Consider the following 13,706-nt stretch of genomic DNA (forward strand, 5'->3'; position numbering starts at 1 on the left):
AAATTTTTGCTTTTGATTGTATACCACAAAATTCTCAGGATCTCTTTATTTTTCTTCATTCTTTGTTCTGAGTTTTCCTCAGAGTTGTATACAAGTCTTTGTCTTCAATTTCACTGATCCTGTCTTCCACCGTTTCAAATCTGCTCCTCATCCCTTCTATGACACTGTCCATTTCTGAGATCTTGTTGTTTATCTTTTGAATTTCTAACTGTTCTTTTTGTATGATTTCTAGTTGTGAATTTATTTTAGCATTTTGTTCCTGTATTGTTTTCGTGAATTTTTCCATTTTTTGTTGGTATTTTCCATGTATTTGTCTATTTTTTCCTCATTTTTGTCTGCTTTTTGTTTCAAATCTTGGATAATTCTGAGTATTAGAGATTTGAATTCCCTATTAGGTAGTTCTAGTGCCTTTTCTTCTACTGGAAAGTCACCTGGTGTTTTATTTTGGATGCCTACTGAAACCATACTGTCCTGTTTTTGTAAGTGTTTTGATATTGTCTGCTGTCTTTGGGGCATTCAGTAGTTATTTTTCTCATATATTGATTATAGATTTGTTTGTTTCATCCTTTTTTGTTTTATTTGGCTATAAATAAAAGCAGGCTGGCTGTGTGTTCTTTGTTGCTTGCTCATCTGTGAGCACAATACTTTTTGCCACCTTCTCCAATTGGCAGGGTCAGTCGCTCAGATATGGTACAGCAGGGGAGATCTAGCTGAAGAGGAGTTGCTGGGATGGGTTGTTTGTGGCACTTACTACAGCCACCAGGGTTGGCCGGTAATCAGTGCAGGGCAGGTTCCAGTAGGCCATGCCTGTGCTGCTTGGTAGTGTGATGTTAAGCACATGATGCAGGTAGGCAGGATGGAGGAGGGAGATTGTGATGTGTCTAGCTAAGATGGATATGGGTGAGAGGGAGAGAGGAACAGGAGCCAAAAACATACAAACAAACAAAAAAGAATGCTAGGGGAGCTTGCCGTTGGAGTGGAGAGATGAGAGACTATGAAATGGAGAAAAACAAAAAGGATAAGAAGACAAAAAAAGAAAAGAAAAGAACAAATAAATGAAAATTAGAAAGAAAAAAGAAAAGAAAAGCTCCCAGGGATCCCACCGGTGTTGCTGTGAGGTCTGGGGAGGTTGCTCCTAGGCGTTGAAGTACAGCCTAGCTAGAGGGCGTAGAAGTGTCACTCAGTTCCAGGTATTCACAGTATAGGAAGAGAAGGAAGGTATAGAGAGATGAGAAACTGAGTAATGAAGAAAGACAAAAAGAGGGAAAAGAAAACGAAATGAATTTTAAAAAAAGAACAAGAAAAACCCTCAAAAAATAGGAAAAAAAACATGAAAAAGGAAATGCTTTCAGGGATCCCTCTGCGAGTCTGCGCAAACTGAGAGGGTAGGTCCCAAACTGTGCAGTACTTCCTGGCTAAAACAGGCTCCCAATTGGAGAAAATAAAAAGAAAACAAACAATTCAAAACAAACAAAAAGCCCTGGGATCCCACCATTGTGGCAGCATGGGCCAAAAAGCAGTTTCACAGTCCAGCAGAGTTTCACAGCCTTTCAGGAAGAAGCAAAGATGGTGCACAGAGCCAGGTATTTGAGAGAAAGGAGGGGAAGGTGGTGAGAGGTAAGGAAGAAATCAAAAAGAAGCAGGGAAAATCAACATCAGCAGCCAACAAATGGCACCAAGGAGTTGGCCAGTGCAGATTGGTGGAATCCAAGCAGCCAGTGCTTCCTCACCAAGACAATGTGGCTGCAGGAAGCACAGGAGGCTGAGTGGGGGTGAAGAAGGGTTGGGGATGGGAAAGCATATATCGCTGTTTACTGGTTGTTCTGTCTCCTGCTGGAAGCTCTGTGAAGCTTCTTTCTCATATCCCCTGTTCACTGGTCTCTGATAGGAGTCCCAGATGGCAGATCCACACTGTGTGAGCTGATAGGGGACCTCTGCATGAATCCCTCCTTGGTCTCCATTTTCTTTCACTTTATCACTCCATTTGGTGTTTGGCTGAGTTCTTTATCTCTTCATTTGATGCTTAGGGTTTCCGGATGGCTGTTGTCTCTGTTTGGCTTAATTTTTCGTGTCTTTGCTGTGGAGGGAAGGCGTGGTGCTTCTGCCTGGAGTACCATATTGCCCAGAAGTCTAGTGTATTAATTTTATATCATAATGCCTCACTTAATTAGTTTTATCATTGCTTCTCTGGGGGGTTTTAGATATAGTAAAATATTATCTACATAATGAGATAATTTTACTTCTTATTGTATGCTTCTAATTGATTTCTCTTGTCTAAATGCATTGGTTAATAACCCTGGTACAGTGTTGAATAGTAGCAAAAAGAATGGGTATCCTTTCCTTGTTCCTGATCATAGTGGAAATGTCTCTAGTATTTCTTCAGTAAAAAAAGATAGTAGCTTTAAGACTAAGGTGCATATATTTTATCATGTTGCATAAATACCCCTCAATTGCCATTTTCTTTAGCGTTTTTATCATGAATGGTACTGAATATTGTTAAAGCATTTTTCAGCATCTTTAGAAGACACCATAATATACCTCTTAGGTATACATAATTGTACTCTGTAAAACCAAAAAACCAAACTCATTGCCGTTAAGTCAATTCCCACTCATGGCGACCCTATAGAACAGAGTAAAACTGCCCCATAGGATTTCCAAGGAGTGGCTTGTGGATTTGAACTGCTGACCTTTTGGTTGGCAACCAAACACTTAACCACTGTGCCACTAGGGCACTATAGTAAGTTCTATAATAAAGAAATGGACTGTTGGAGCTTAGAGCCAGGAAAGGGTGCACAGGAGACTTAACATATGAATTAAAATGAATGCTACAGAGGAGTTTAGTATGTAGGAAAAAGGGAGTAGACATTCCAAATTAGAAATAATTACAGAAATGAGAAAAATATCATGGAGGTACCTGTCTTAGTTATCTAGTGCTGCTATAACAAAAATACCACAAGTGGATGGCTTTAACAAACAAATTTATTTTCTCACAGTTTAGGAGGCTAGAAGTCCAATTTCAGATTGTCTGCTCTAGGAGAAGACGTCTCCTCTCTGTCAGATCTCAGGAAAGGTCCTTGTCTTTTCACCTTCTGCTTCCTGGTTCCTTGGAGATCTCCATGTGTCTTGACATCTCTCTCCTTCCATTTCTGCTTGCCTAATCTGCTCCTTTTATCTCTTGTAAGAGATTGACTTGAGACACACCCTAACCCTGCCTTATTAACATAACAGAAAATTCATTCCCAAATGGGATTATAACCACAGGCATAGAGGTTAGGATTTACAACACATATTTTGGAGGACACAATTTAATCCATAACTGTACTTTAGGAGTCTATCATGGACTTTGCATACCTAACTGTTTTTCCCACTTCATGCTCCTAATCCCTTCTTTACATTCTCCATTTTCCTAGTCACCTTTATACTCTCACCTTCCTTAAATGAGCTTGCTTCATTCTTCTGTCTACCTAATACTTTAGTCCTCATTCATTATTTTTTAATTCAACTTCACTTTCTTAATTTTTCCTCTTGGTATTATCTTCTAGACAGATAGCAAGCCCTTATTTAAATATCATTAATATTTATCTTTTTTACACATTTATTCTCAGCCAATCGCATAAACCATTTGTGATTTCTTTTTCTTCTTTTTGTATTTTTCAGGATAGAAAAGCAGTTCTAAAATCACAAAATCAACTCAAACTCAACACTCATCATTTCAAGGGCTGGTGAGGAAAAAACTCAAAAGGGATGAACCCCGGTACTTCAAATCAGAAAAATCCTGCATATATGAAGACAGAGTAAAGAAATACAAGAACAAAAATTAAAGTTTCCAAATAGTTTTAGTCACGTATAAGAAAATCTTCACTGTAGAAAGTAGCAAAAAATACTGAATTTGGACAAAACTTCAGTCTGAAATCAGTTCTCATTAGGCAATAGAGGATTGCTAGAGAAAAAATGTGAAACACAAAGAAATAGCTTCAAGCAGAATTCAAATTTACATAACCAACGAGAACTCACAGCAGAAAAACGCTATAAATGTAATATATGTGAGAAAGCGTTTATTCACAATTCATCCCTTCGTAAACATGAGAAAAACCATACTGGAGAGAAATTACTTAAATGTAAAGAATGTTTGAAAGCCTTTATCCAAAGTTCTGCTCTTATTCAACATCAAAGAACGCATACTGGAGAGAAGCCCTATATATGTAAAGAATGTGAGAAAACCTTCAGCCATAGTGCAACACTTTGTAAGCATCTAAGAACCCATACAGTTGAGAAATCCTATAGATGCAGAGAATGTGGTGAATCCTTTAGTCGAAGGTCAGGTCTTTTTATACATCAGAAAATTCTTCCTCGAGAAAATCCCTATAAATATAATCCAGGTAGGAAGGTATCCCTTACTGGATGCCAGAGAATTAATCTAAGAAAAAGTTTCTATTTATGTAATGAACATGGCAATACCTTTAAGTCTAGCTCATCTCTTTGTTATCACCAGAGAATTCACACTGGACAGAAATTTTTAACATAGGGAATGTGAGAGAGTCTTCAGTCAGAGTGCATCTCCTATTCAACATGAAAGAATTCACACTGGAGAAAAACCTTATAGATGTAATGAATGTGGAAAATGTTTCACTTCTGTTTCATGACTTAATAGACATCAAATAATTCATAGTGGTGAGAAATTGTATAATTGTAATGAATGTGGTAAAGGAATAAGTTCCCTCTCAACACTCATTATTCATCACAGAATTCACACTGGAGAGAAACCACATAAATGTAAAGTGTGTGGAAAAGCCTTCAGACAAATTTCAGCTCTCGTTCAGCATCAGAGCATGCATTCTGGAGAAAGATCCTATAAATGTAATGAGTGTGAGAAAACATTCAGGTGTACCTCATCTGTTAGTAATCATCAGAGAATTTATACTGGAGAGAAACCCTATCAATGTGAGGAATATGGAATATCTTTTGGGCAAAATGCAGCTCTTATTAAACATCAGAGAATTCATACAGGAGAAAAACCCTTTAAGTGTAATACATGTGGGAAAACTTTCAGACAAAGCTCATCCCTTATTGCACATCAAAGAATTCATACTGGTGAAAAACCCTGTGAATGTAATGCATGTGGGAAACTGTTCAGCCAGTGGTCATCCCTTATTAATCATTATAAAATTCATATTGAAGAGAACTCCTTGAGTGTAAATTCGCACGTGTGAAAGCCTTAAACAAAAGCTCATCAGAGAATACGTACTTGACAATAATGGATAAATGTAACAAATATGAGAAAATTTTCGATTTTAGATATTTCTAATTTAGTCCTCATTAGATATTAAATTCCAAGGACAACCTTGTAACAAATGTGAGGAAATTTTTTTATCTGTCAGTCACATTCCTGAATATCCTGAGACCAGTGATTCACTATTAGAGACGTTGTCTCTGGGCATTTTTATGATAAAAGGTGGAGATATTCATATTCTCTCTCTCTCTCTCTCTGTCTGTCTCTATCTCTGTCTCTTTCCAACATTATACACTAGATGTCATATGTGTTCATGATAAAAATCTGGGTGCAAGAATGATGCATTTTTCACCAGAAAAGCACCAACTGTATAAGCTAGTAGCATATTTATTGCAACTAACATTTTAATACCTAACAAAAGAATTGACCTTAAATATATATATACATTTTTAGAGCAAAGGACCAAATAACACATAAAAGCAAACTGTAAACTACTCTTCAGTCTTTGGAATTTGCCTTTTCCTAACCTATTGTCAAGCTTTCTGCATTATTTTTGTTAAAGAAAATATATATTCTCTTTTTCCTTTATTCTTCTGTCATTGCCAAATTATGCATAATACCTCCCAGATTTTCTATGTAATTCCTAATTTTTCTCAGAATTATTTTTCTTTATTGCTCCAAAGTCATGTTGATTATAAAACCACACTTGCTAAACTTTCAACAGTCATCTAAAGTAATTTAAGTAGGAAAAAATAGTTTGTTTAGGCAATGACTTCAAAGCTAAAGCTTTTTTTTTTTTTAAATGACTACAAAAGAAATCCTATAAAAGTTTAAAGAATATCACCTGTGGCAAAGTCTTTAAAAGGACATCACTAATTTCAGAAAATAAAATCCTATTTCTCCACTTGGTATTTTCTAGTTTTGGAAGATTTCAGACTACAGAGGAAAGTAAAAGATGGTAAATAATTCTGGGTTTTGGAAACTAATAAATATTTAAGTACAACTATGGGCCAAGTACTATTCTAGACACTGGAAATTATAGAGAAGAAAGAAACAGGCCCTATCTTGAAGAAATCATGAATTGGGAATGGGGAAGGGAGGGAGGTTGAAAAGAATAGCAAATGAGAAAGCGCATTACCATAATATGTTAAAATCGTAAAGGTAGCTTTATTTATTTATTTTGGTGAAAATATACACAGCAAAGGATACACCATTTCAACAATTTCTGCATGTGCAATTCAGTGACATTGGTTACTTAAGTTGTGCAACCATTCTCACTAACCTTTACCAAATTATTCCACCACCATTAACATAAACTCACAGACCCCTAATATTCTCATCTAACCTTTTGAGTTGGTGGCGTCAATTTGATCCTACTTAGATAATTCTACTCAAGCAGACATAATTTTACTAATTAAGTCAAACTATTGTTTGGGTCAAAGACTTCTGGGGGTAGTTTTGGTTTAGCATTTAAAAATAATCTCAGGGCAATAGTTTCAGGATTCATCCAGCCTCAATGACTCCAGAAATTATGGATTCGATTGAGAAGTCTCAAGTTGAAAGAAATGAAGAAAAAAATTCAAGCCTCGAGTTGCAAGCTTGAAGGATTCTATGGGAAAATAATAAAAGACGCAGGAAGCGAGAAAAGAAGTTGGAAACAAAACACCGAGTCACTGTACCAAAAAGAATCAGTCAACATTCAACCATTTCAAGAGGTAACATACAATCAAGAACTGATGGTACTGAAAGAAGTCCAAACTGCACTGAGGGCACTGGCAAAAAACAAGGCTCCAGGAATTGATGGAATACCAATACAGATGTTTCAACAAACGGATGCAGCACTGGAGGTGCTCACTCATCTATGCCAAGGAATTTGGAAGACAGCTACTGGCCAACTGACTTGAAGAGATCCATATTGATGCCCAATGGAAAGAAATGTGATCCAACAGAATGTGGAAATTATTGAACAGTATCATTAATATCACATAAAAGTAAAATTTTGCTAAAGATCATTCAAAAGCAGTTGCAGCAGTACATCAACAAGGAACTGCCAGAAATTCAAGCTGGATTCAGAAGAGGATGTGGAACGAAAAGATATCACTGCTGATGTCAGATGGTTCCTGACTGAAAGCAGAGAACACCAGAAACATGTTTACCTGTGTTTTATTAACTCTGCAAAGGCATTTGACTGTATGGATCATTAAAAACTGTGGACAACATTGCAAAGAATGGCAATTCTAGAACAACTTAATTGTGCTCATGAAGAAACTGTACTTAGAACAAGAGGCAGTCATTTGAACAGAACAAAGGAATACTGTGTGGTTTAAAGTCAAGAAAGTTGTGCATCAGGGTTGTATCCTTTCACCATACTTGTTCAATCTGTATGCTGAGCAAATAATCTGAGAAGGTTGACTATATGAAGAAGAATGCAGCATCAGGATTGGAGGAAGACTCATTAACAACCTACGTTACGCAGATGACACAACCTTGCTTGCTGAAACTGAAGAGGACTTGAAGCACTTACCAATGAAGATCAAAGACCACAGCCTTCAGTATGGACTACACCTTAACATAAAAAAAAAAAAAAATCCTCACAACTGGACCAATAAGTAACTTCATGACAAGCGGAGAAAAGATTGAAGTTGTCAAAGTTTTCATTTTACTTGGATCCACAATTAATGCCCATGGAAACAGCAGTCAAGAAATCAAATGTATTACATTGGGCAAATCTGCTGCAAAAGACCTGTTTAAAGCTTTAAAAAGCAAAGATGTCACTTTAAGGACTAACGTGCTCCTGATCCAAGCCACAGTGTTTTCAGTTGTCTCATATGGATGTGAAAGCTGGACAATGAATAAGGAAGACTGAAGAAGAATTGATGCCTTTGAATTACGGTGTTGACGTAACGTTTTGAATATACCGTGAGCTTCCAGAAGAACCCACAAATCTGTCCTGGAAGAAGTACAGCCAGAATGCTCCTTAGAAGCAAGAATGGTGTGACTCGGTCTCACATACTTTGGACATGTTATCAGGAGGGACCAGACCCTGGAGAGGGACATCATGCTTGGTAAAGTAGAGGGTCAGCAAAAAAGAGGAAGACACTCAAGAAGATAGATTGACAGAGTCGCTGCAATAATGGGCTCGAGCATAACAATTCAGAGGATGGCACAGGACCAGGTAGTATTTCGTTTTGTTGTACATAGTGTCGCTATAAGTCAGAACTGACTCAATTACACCTAACAACAACAGTAGAGAATTTTGGATTCTGTTCTGCATTTCACCCCTTTTGATCAAAGATTCTTCTATAGAATCTTTGATCAAAACGTTCAGTAATGGTGGCCAGGCACCATCCAGTTCCACTGGTCTCATGGCAAAGAAAGTAGTTGTTCATGGAAGCAACCAGACATGCATTCCATTTCCTCCTCTGATTCCTGTCTCTCTTGCTTCTTCTGTTGCCCCAGGAATATGAAGACCAATTGTTGTACTTTTGAAGACCCCAGGCTTTGCACAGTGATCTAGGAGGTAGAACAGAAGCACTGAAAAACAATATTAGGCCAATTGACTGTTATGTCACATGAAACCATGAGAAATTCCAAACCAAAAAACAAATTCTGCAAAGTGGTTGTACAGAAGCAGCATAAGCAGCAGTTTTTTTTTCTTTTTTGGTTTGTAAATATATACATATATATATAAACCAAACCTGTTGCCATTTAGTCAATTTCGACTCACAAGGACCCTACAGAACAGAGTAGAACTACCCCATAGGGTTTCTAAAGAGCATCTGGTGGATTCGAGCTGCCAACCTTTTGGTTTACAGCCATAGCTCTTAACCACTAAACCAGCAGGGTTTCTATTTCTGTGTATATATATATATATATAAAAAACACAGCATTTGCTAATTCATTTTTAAAGTATACTGCTTAATGATATCAATTATATGAGTCGCTGGTGCAACCATTACCCTTAATCGATACCAAATTTCCATAAACAAACTAACTGCTTCCCAAACAATGGCTCACCTTCTCCCCCTCCCCTCTCACTCCTGCCCCTGGTATCCACTAATAAACTTTGGTCTCTTTATATTTGCCTATTCTGGTCATTTTATTTAAGTGAGATCATACAGTATTTGTCCTTTGTGATTGACTTGAGGAACCACCACAATTTCCACGATGGTTGTACCATTCTGCATTACCACCACCAATGGATAAAGGTTCCAATTTACCCACATCCTCACCTACCTTTGTTATTTTCCTTTTTTTAAAAATCTTAGCCATCGTAGTGGGAGTGAAGTGGTATTTCATTGCCAGTTGGATTTTCATCTCTCTGGACACTGAGACTCTTTTCATGTATTTGTTGGCCATTTGGATATCCTCTGGTGAAATGTCTATTCAGGTCCTTTTTAAATTGAGTTGGTTGTCTGTTTCTTGTTAAGTTGTAGGAGTACTTTATATATTCTGGGTCTTAGACCCTTGTCTGTTATATGGTCATGATGTATAATCCTTTTAATATATCTCTGTATTCAGTTTGCTAATATTTTCTTGAGAATTTTTGTGTCTATATTCATCATGGATATTGGCCTGTAGTTTTATTTTTTGTGTTGTCCTTGTCTTCTTATGCTATTGGGGTGATGCTACTGTCATAGAATGGATTAGGGATAATTCCTTCCTCTTCTAATTTTTGGATAAGTTTAAGGATTGGTGTCACTTCTTCTGTAAATGTTTGGTAAAATTCTTTAATGAAGTTGTCCAGTCCTGGACTATTCTTTTTTAGAAGGTTTTTGATTACTTCTTTGATCACTTGTTATGGGTCTGTTGACGTCTTCAATTTCTTCTTCCGTTAGCACTGGAAGTTTGTGTGTTTCTCAGATTTTGTCCATTTCATCTAAGTTATCAAATTTATCAACATACAATTGTGTATAGCATCTTTTAATGATCATTTTTATTTCTTTAGGCTCTGTTGAATGTCCCCATTTTTGTGTCCAATTTTAGATATCTGTATCATTTCTTTTTTTGTTAATCTAGCTAAAGGCATGTCCATTTCATTAAGTCTTTCGAAAAAACCAACTTCTATTTTGATTGATTTTTTATATAGTTTTTCTATTCTCTATTTCCTTATCTCTGCTCTGATCTTTGTTATCTCCTTCCTTGTGGTTGGTTTGGGTTTGGTTTGTTCTTTTCTAATTCCTCAAGTTTTTCATTAAGTTTTTGATTAATGGTCTTCTTTTTTAAAGTAGGCATTTACAACTATGAATTTCCCTCTGAGCACTGCTGTCCCTGTGTCCCATAGATTTTAATATGTCATACTTTCATTTTCATTCATTTCTAAATATTTTCTTATTTCCCTTTTGTTTTCTTCCTAGACCCATTTGTTGGGTAATAGTGTGTTTTTAAATTTCCATGTTTTTGTGTATTTTCCAGTTTTCTTCCTGTTATTAATAGGTAGTTTCATAACATTGTGGTCAGAGAAAATACTTAGTATAATGTCAGTTTTCTTAAATTTATTGAGGCTGGTTTTGTGACCTAACATGCGGTCTGTTCTAAAGAATGATTCATGTGCACTGGAATAGAATATATGTTGTGCTGTTTGTCGGTGGAATGATTTTTATATGCCTGTTAGGTTTTGTTTGTTTATTGTGTCATTCAGGTCTTTTGTTTCCTTATTAATCTTCTTTCTAGATGTCCTGTCCTTTATTGAAAATGGTATATTGAAGTCTTGCACTATTATTGTAGAACTGTTTCTCCTTTCAATTCTTTCAGTGTTTGCTTTATGTATTTGGGTGCTCTTGTATTAGGTGCATATATATTTATAATTGTTATCTTTTCTTTATGGATTATCATTGTCATGGATTGAATTGTGTCCCCAAAAAATATATGTCAACTTGGCTAGTCCATGATTCCCAGTATTGTTTGATTGTCCACCATTTTATCATCTGATGTGATTTTCCTATGTGTTGTAAATCCTTCCTCTACAATGTTAATGAAGTGAGGTTATCAGCAGTTATGTTAATGAGTCAGGGCTCAATCTATAAGATTAGGTTGTGTTTTAAGTCAGTCTCTTTTGAGATATAAAGAGAGAAGCAAGCAAAGAGACATGGGGACCTCATACCACCAAGAAACAAGAGCCAGGAGAATAGCGCAGCCTTTGGACTCAGGGTCCCTGCACTGAGAAGCTCCTCGAACAGGGAAGATTGATGACAAGATCCCTCCTCCAGAGAAAACAGAGAGAGAAAGCCTTCACCTGGAAATGGAACCCTGAATTTGGACTTCTAGCTGCCTAGACTGTGAGAGAATAAATTTTTCTTTGTTAAAACCATCCACTTGTAGTATTTCTGTTATAGCAGCACTGGATAACTAAGACAATCATTATATAGTATCTTTGTTTCTTATAACAAATTTTGCCTTGAAGTCTATTTTGTCTGATATTGAGATCACCACCCCTACTCTCTTTTGATTATTACTTGCAAGGAAATTTTTTTTTTCATCTGTTCACTTTCAATCTATTTGTGTGTTTGGGACTAAGCTGTGTCTCTTTTTGTTGTTGTGTGCCATTGAGTTGGTTCCAACTCATAGTGGCCATATGTGACAGTAGAACTGCCTCATAAGGTTTCCTAGGCTATAATCTTTAAGGATCAGATCACCAGGCTTTTTCTTCCATGGAGCAGCTGGGTGGGTTCAAATCACTGACCTTTTGCTTAACAGCTGAGTGCTTAACCATTGCACCACGAGGCTCCTTGTGTCTCTTTTAGGGTCATTTTTAATCCATTCTGCCACCCTCTGTCTTTTTACTGGAGCGTTTATTCCATTTACACTCACTTGTGCCATTTTGTATTTGTGTGTATGTGTGTGTGAATTATATCTTCTTTGTCCTTTATTACCTCTATGCTACTAACTTTTGTGTTTTGTTGCTTTTTGTAGTAAGCCAGTTTGATTCACCTGTCCTTTCCTTTTGTGTATTTTTTTGGGAGGGGGCATATTTTCTTCATGGTTAACATGAATATTACAGTTAACATTTTTCTTTTATAACAGCCTGGGTTAAATTAGTACCAATTTAACTTCAATAAGATATAAAAATTCTATACCCCTACAGCCACCCCACCACATTATGTTGCTGATGTCTTAACTGAATCATTATAGAATGTGTGTCCTGTAGCATCAATTTATACTTATTTTTTATATATTATTATAAAGTAGGACTGTCATAATCCTTACAGTTATCATGTAAGACTATCTTAAGGTGATCTTGTGGAGATGTATTCTTGCCGTTTTTGTCTGGGAAAGTCTTAATTTCACCATCATTCTTGAAGGACATCTTCTTTGGGTATAGTATTCTTGACTGACAGTTCTTTTCCTTCAGCACTTTAAAAATATCATTCCATTACCTTCTGGCCTCCAGGGTTTCAGAGGAGAAACTGTCACTTAATCTTATTAGGGTTCCTTTGTATATTAATATTAATCTTATTGGGGGTCACCTTTTACTTGTCTCTTGCCACTTTCAGAATTTTCTGCTTGTCTTTAATCTTTGAGAGCTTGATTATGATGTATTTTGGTGTGTGCTTCCTTGGAGTAATCCTCCTTGGAGTTTGTTGAGCTTCTTGAATATATTGTTTAATGTCCTTTATCAGACATGGAAAGTTTTCTTTTCAGATTTCTTCAAAGATTTTTTTTCTAATCTTTGCCTTCTCTCTTCTCCTTCTGGAATTCAATCTATGCTGAGCAAATAATCCCAGAAGCTGGACTATATGAAGAAGAACACAGCATCAGGATTGGAGGAAGACTCATTAACAACCTGTGATATGCAGATGACACAACCTTGCTTGCTGAAAGCAAAGAGAACTGGAAGCACTTACTAATGAAGATCAAAGACTACAGTCTTCAGTATGGATTACACTTTAACATAAAGAAAACAAAATCTCCACAACTGGACTAATAAGCAACATCATGATAAATGGAGAAAAGATTGAAGTTGTCAAGGATTTCCTTTTACTTGGATCCACAATCAACACCCATGGAAACAGCAGTCAAGAAATTAAACAACAAGGATAGTGAGAATAGCAGCACAACTGGAAGAATGTAATCAATGTCACTGAATTGTACATGTAGAAATTTCTGAAATGGTGTATCTTTGGCTATGTATATTTTCAACAAAAAAAAAAGGTCCTCCAAGGTCGAGAAAGGAAAGTGTTGACATGTCGTGGGGTTGTTAACCAATGTCATAAAACAATATGTGTACTGACTAATGAGAAACTATTTGTTCTGTAAACCTTCAGCTAAAGTGCAATAAAAAAAATTTTAAAAAATAAATTAACCAACATTTTGCATTGGAAAAACCTGCTGCAAAAGACTTCTTTAAAGTGTTAAAAAGCAAAGATGTCACTTTGAAGACAAAGGTGCGCCTGACCCAAACCATGGTGTTTTCAATTGCCTCGTATGCATGCAAAAGCTGGACATTGAATAAGGAAGACTGAAGAAGAACTGATGC

General features: G+C 36.4%; 1 protein-coding gene across 1 annotated transcript in view; it reads left to right on the forward strand.

Moving 5' to 3' along the window:
• LOC101360709 (zinc finger protein 354B) overlaps nucleotides 1-5,210 on the forward strand; it is a 160,691-nt gene extending 155,481 nt beyond the window's left edge. Inside the window, 4 exon segments of the mRNA XM_023741434.1 lie at nucleotides 3,663-3,874; nucleotides 3,876-3,951; nucleotides 3,953-4,512; nucleotides 4,514-5,210. Of these exon segments, the coding sequence (XP_023597202.1) occupies nucleotides 3,663-3,874; nucleotides 3,876-3,951; nucleotides 3,953-4,512; nucleotides 4,514-5,210 (1,545 nt within the window).
• Nucleotides 5,211-13,706: the final 8,496 nt, after the last annotated feature.

This window comes from Trichechus manatus, unplaced genomic scaffold (assembly GCF_000243295.1).
Source record: "Trichechus manatus latirostris isolate Lorelei unplaced genomic scaffold, TriManLat1.0 scaffold00181, whole genome shotgun sequence".
Lineage (NCBI taxonomy): Eukaryota > Metazoa > Chordata > Mammalia > Sirenia > Trichechidae > Trichechus > Trichechus manatus.